Source organism: Maniola hyperantus, chromosome Z (assembly GCF_902806685.2).
Source record: "Maniola hyperantus chromosome Z, iAphHyp1.2, whole genome shotgun sequence".
NCBI classification, from domain to species: Eukaryota; Metazoa; Arthropoda; class Insecta; order Lepidoptera; family Nymphalidae; genus Maniola; species Maniola hyperantus.
This window is the reverse complement of record NC_048564.1, coordinates 13368048-13373649: the sequence shown is the minus strand read 5'-3', so window position 1 is coordinate 13373649 and position 5602 is coordinate 13368048. Positions and strand designations below refer to the sequence as shown.

General features: G+C 36.7%; 1 protein-coding gene across 3 annotated transcripts; it reads right to left on the bottom strand.

Annotated features, from left to right (window-relative positions):
• Positions 1–241: 241 nt before the first annotated feature.
• On the bottom strand, positions 242–5389 carry LOC117995777 (uncharacterized). 3 transcript variants are annotated; one of them, XM_069508604.1, is made up of 3 exons: positions 5267–5389; positions 3106–3158; positions 242–2464 (listed from the first exon to the last, which is right to left on the bottom strand). In XM_069508604.1, exons 1-3 carry the CDS (start codon positions 5282–5284, stop codon positions 445–447), a joined length of 2091 nt encoding a protein of 696 aa, XP_069364705.1. In that variant the 5' UTR covers positions 5285–5389; the 3' UTR covers positions 242–444. The 3 variants fall into 3 exon arrangements, with proteins under 3 accessions (XP_069364705.1, XP_069364706.1, XP_069364707.1); XM_069508605.1 differs by lacking the exon at positions 5267–5389 and adding an exon at positions 4952–5250; XM_069508606.1 differs by lacking the exon at positions 5267–5389 and adding an exon at positions 5067–5250.
• Between the last annotated feature and the right edge of the window lie 213 nt (positions 5390–5602).

Below are 5602 nucleotides of genomic sequence, written 5' to 3'. Positions count from 1 at the left end.
ATTATCCAGTTACATCCTAAAAATGTGCATCACAGAAGGAATACCTACCTCCTTACCTTAGGGTACCTACTTAAAACAAATTTGTAAATAAAATTCATGAATAGATAAATATACAAAATATAACACTCGGAAAATAATTCAGACAAAGTAACTAAATTACTAAAATGAATCAAATTTCCAACAAAACAAATGAAAGGCTTTCCTAAAAGATTATTTTATTTTAATCCTTACAAAGCCTAAGAATTCGAATAAAATGCACGATTATTCGTCATTGATCTATTTACATTTAAAAAAGTCGAAATCATTTATTTTTAAATAATAAATTATTGCACCACGTGGGACTTTGAGTGTTAAATTATTTATCACTGAAGATGAACTGACCTCAGTTCACTTTTATTTACAATAGCAACTATCCTAGACCTAACTAAAAAGTCCAAAGGCCGTTCAAATTTTATCACCATATTTTAGTTTTCCTACTGTGTGATCTTGTTCATGAGACCGACTAGAACTTTGATTCTGCGGAGACCTACTTCGATTGTCCCTTCCTGATGCCTGGCGCTCTTTGCCTTTTGGTTCCGCTTCCCTGTATCTACGACTTTTTCTTGAATCTTTAGTCTTTGGAGATTCAGTTGTAGCAGTTTCTGTATTAAAATAGCTAGAGATGGTAGTCGTTGGGGCCGTTGGCGCATCGGCGTATTGATAGTTATTGTTGGATGAGTCAGGCATAGTTATTTGGTCACTGTTCATATTTCTTCCTGCCAATAACGAAAAAAAATTTTCAATTTCTGATGGATCTTTTGGGCCTCCTGAATTGCTACTTTGATCTTGATCAAGTTGATCCATATCCAGTGCGGTGGGGACATTATCGTCGTCTATGTTACCACCGTCTGCCGTGTGATCTACATTCCATGTTATTTGATCCTGCCCTCCAAAACTTATATTCTGGGTTGAAATTGATTTCTTTCTTCCATTTCTTCCATGGTGGTCATATCCAGAGTCATTTTTGTCTTCAGATCTATAAACATTTGATGAAGATGCGTAAGTGTCATCCTCGAAATTATTTGCGTAAGTGTCTTTAAAATTTGCAAAAGGATCTCGGAACTTTGTTAAGCTTTCAGGTGAAGACGCTGCCCCTGGATATCTCTTTGGTTTATAATCGTGTAAAACTGTGTTTGATATTTCAAAAGGGGTTGGCACACTGGCTTGTTCTGGGCGGAAATCATTAGAATTGCCAAAGTAAGAGGGTACCGGACTACGAGGTTTTTTGTAAACGTCTCTATATCCAAAATTTGGAATAGGCCGATACTCATCTCCGACTACTTCACCTGCGGTATCAAATGTCGGTACGGTAGGTCTTGGAACTTTTCTTGGTCTACTATTAGGTGAATATATACTTTCATAGTAAGAAAAGTCTGTAGGCACTGGTTTTGGAAGTTTTTTTATTTTCTGTGAGTTTTTGTTTTTATATTTTTTCTGAGTGCCACTGATTCTCAGACCTTGACTATTGTACGAAACTTTTGGGGGCAAAGCTAGTGTCTCTTTATTTAACTCAAAATCAGCGGGAATTTCACCATGGTCATGGAAAATGTGGTCATGTGTAACAATATCACGTGGATTATACGCGGCATATTCAAAGTTGTTCGAGTTGGCTACTGCAAGCCCAGCATACGGATGAGGTGGTAAGGCTACCAAGGTCGGAGCGCTTTTAAGAGGAATCAAATGTTGTGGTGTAGCTATTGCTGACATTCCAGCGAGAGGGTCGACCCCAACAACTCCAGCCAGTTTAGCTCCTTGGTCGTAAATTACCTTATGTATATGTTCTTCGCTATAGTGGTGTATATGTTCTGTATTTCCGTCCACAATTTTTTCAATGCGTGGTGGTTTTTTAACCTTTCTTAGTGTACCGGAAGCATCGACGTCCGAATAGAACTGTTCATGAAAAGATGTTACCGGAAGTTCCCCTTCAATAGGGTGGGGCTGATGTTTGTTACGTACCACGACTCTTTTAGGTTTACCTTTTCTTATAACTTTTTTATGAGGCGATTCATTTAATTTTATGATTTTTAATCTCTTTGGAGGATGACTAGAATGAGCCGTTGCGGGTGACGCATACACAGAGGAAGCGTATTCCACCGGATCAGCGGCCGTGTCATAATCTAGTTCTTCTATCTCATTAGGTGATGGCCCGTAGTATCCTCGAGCGTGGTAGAGTGGCAGCAGTTGCGATGCGCCTAGAGAGTTGGTAGGAAGTCGAGAATGCGTCTCGTCGTAGAGATTCATTGAGTTATAAGGAACGATATTGGCTACGGCTGGCAATATATTCGACGGTACCGCCACTGCACCCTCGCCGCTGGCCATGTACGCCGGAGCATATTGCGAGGTTGCAGGGTGGTTCGTTATGTAAATCTTTTTATGGTGGTGTATATGCTTCACTTTCTGTGGTAGATGTATGCGAATCTTTTTCCTGCAACAAAACAAAATTAGTAATGGTAGGTAATATCGTTCAAACTGTCTCCATTCGAACGCAAAGCGACAAAAAGCGGTTCAGTACAAACATTGCATCATTGATGTCCACAATTATTATTATAAGGAAAGCATGATTTCATCGAAGTAGCGTCATCATCATTCGCATGCAAGCTTCTCTAGTTTTTTAATAGTTCCGTCTAGTGTCAACGGCACGCGTGTGGCGCTTGCTTTCGCTCTCGACGTCGCGACGTCGCTACCCTGTCCGACCGTCACAGTTGATATACAACTTGCAATCAAATTCCGCCTCATTATTTTTTTATATAATGTACAAGGATGGTTAGTGGCTACTGGTACTTTCTAAACCAATGCATTATTATGCGTCTAGTTAACACCTAAGTTATCACTCGGCAGTAAGAACAATTTAAGTCAATAAGCACATCAGCACAATGGGTAACGTTGACATTTCTTACAGTCGCGTAGCAGAGGAAGTAAAAAATCAACAATTAAATTTCGCAGACTTTCCTATCAGATTTTCTTTCTTATTAAGTACTTATTATATTGTAAGTTATATTTACACTAGAAGATAACAACCGTTTGCAGTAAATAGTAAGGTGGATAAAATGTATTGTAAAGACTTACTTAGGTCCATCTGCATGTACTGATATGAAAACAACAGCTACAAGAAGAGTGAACTGTAAAAACATAAAACATTGGTTAGGATATTGAATCATATTTGCCACTATGTATATTAATATATAAGACTACATAGATATTTCTACAGTTTTATTTGAATTTCAATAGGTATACCGACTTCTTGACTAAATAAATAGAATAGAATAGAATGTTTTTTTATTCATGCAAACTTTTTACAAGTACTTATGAATAGTCAGGTAGTTTTAATTTACCACAGGTAAGGTAATTTACAAATAGGTTAAGGTGTGTCTCCGACAAAGCTATTTGATCCTTACGTGAAATATTGTTAACTATTAAGTATCTACTACATAATATTTGCCATCCTATTTCTTAAAAGCAGTGATTTGCAAAAAAAATTGAGTTATCGGCAAAAAATGGAGAGTGAGAATATTCAAAATCTAATGTTTCTATAAATGAATTGAATGAATACTATGTAGAAGGACCAACTTAAACATATTTGGCGTCGGGCTGTGAAAGTTAGCCTGCACCCCTCCCCAACAAAAACGCTATATAATTTGTAGGACGCCCTTCCTTCTTCCCCTCCCTAAAGCACACACACCTATAAGAGCGAGCGAAGCGAGCGTGAAATTTGTTATTATTTAAGTAGGAAATTTTAACAGGAAATTCCGAAAACGCGAGCGAAGCGAGCGCAAATTTAATAAATTCTCTTTATTGAGGTGCATATTTGTGCCCTTTTCGGCACCCCCCAATTCAAACCCCACCCAGTCCTTGAGGGCTGTGGGGCCCCTTAGCCCGTGGGCTCGTACCATTTTGCTCGGCTTGTCACCCTATTGCTGCGCCACAAGCTGTGCTAACGGCTCCGCTCGCGTGATCTCAATGTAGTAGGTTCCTATCGAAATTTATGGCAGTCGTCTTGCGCCCCCTAGGACTCTGCACCCGGGTGCACCGCACCCGTTGAACCCCCGGGTAAACTAAAAACCTTGGCCCTACATAGCAGGGCTGTCGCCCTGCTATGTAGGGCCAAGGTTTTTAGTTAGTTTTTAGTTAGTTACTTTTTGGAAATAGGATGGCAGTGTAGTCCTTCCAGGAATACCTATCCACCAAGTACCAATACATAATAATATAAAATATATAATTAGACAAAAATCTTGCCTAGTAAAATTTTGCTAGCAATTTTTATGTTTACGGTTATTATATTTATAAGCCTAAATAGAAAAGGTGTAATAATGTATTATTTACACGGTTAATGGCTTTTAGCCCTTAATATTGGGCAGCAACATTTTGTTTTAATTACCTACTTGAATTGTCATTGATTAGATATTAATACTACCTTTTTAATTTATTTTAAAGTGCATTTTAACATTCCTTATATTTCCACTAGTAGTCCTAATATTATTACTATATTAAAATAACTTAACTGATTGCCTTATATAATAAAAATACAAGGATTTAATAAAAAAGAAAGGACATGACTATTTAAAACTGTATGCAATATTTATTATATAAGATAATGCTCAGTTCAGAAGCTAAGGCACAGCTAAGGGATTTATTGAGTTGCAGAAGTTACTCTCTTAATATCTTATTCAAACTGGTTTTGAGGTCTTATTAATTTGTTGAAAATATTTTACAATGGCAGCTTTATTCCTATTACCATCTAGCCTTTAGGTTAATAAGTAATAATATTGAATCAAGCTAAAACTTCTACTTATTTATTCATTGTAATGTTATGAAAACAAATATACAAAGGGGGGTGATATCGTAGCAATTATGGAATTCAATTAATTAGTAAATAGTTAATTAGCAATCAACAAATAATTTACTAATTATATACCTTCTTAAAAGTTTTATCAAGTATGTTTATTATTTTAGAGAAACATTTCTAAATTTGCGTTTCATACTTTCGGTAAGTACATAAGTACAAATAGATAAAAAAATGAACCAAATACTTTGCAGGAAATCAAGTCGCAAAACGTTGATCACAGTTTAGTAACTCATCCTTAACTTAAACTATCAACTTTCAAGTATAGGTAATTGCACTTTTTTATCCATTTCACTATCACGATAATTTGTGATGAATCACTGGATACACTAAACAGTCCGAGAGCACTTATCACTATCACATAAAATGATCACCATTGATACCGACCAATTTTAACCAATCCATGACTCAGCTGTCGATCGGCAAGGGCCGAATGGTAACTTTTGTTTGTTTATTTATATTTATTTATTATGTAACACTTCTTCGATAGTCGACCGTGCAGGTCCTCCGGCTCGTATGATAATTGGCGGCAGTGCGCGTGTCCATATATAACATTCATTTTCACGCCTGAAAGATTACAGTTTACAGTGTGCGTATAGAAATTAAAATCTTGGTGTATGTAATGGGGTATGTAGTCAGATTATATCCTTATCAAACTGTAAAATTATCACGACCTACAGAAAGCTACCTAAGTACTTTCCGTTATCATATTATACTGAAATA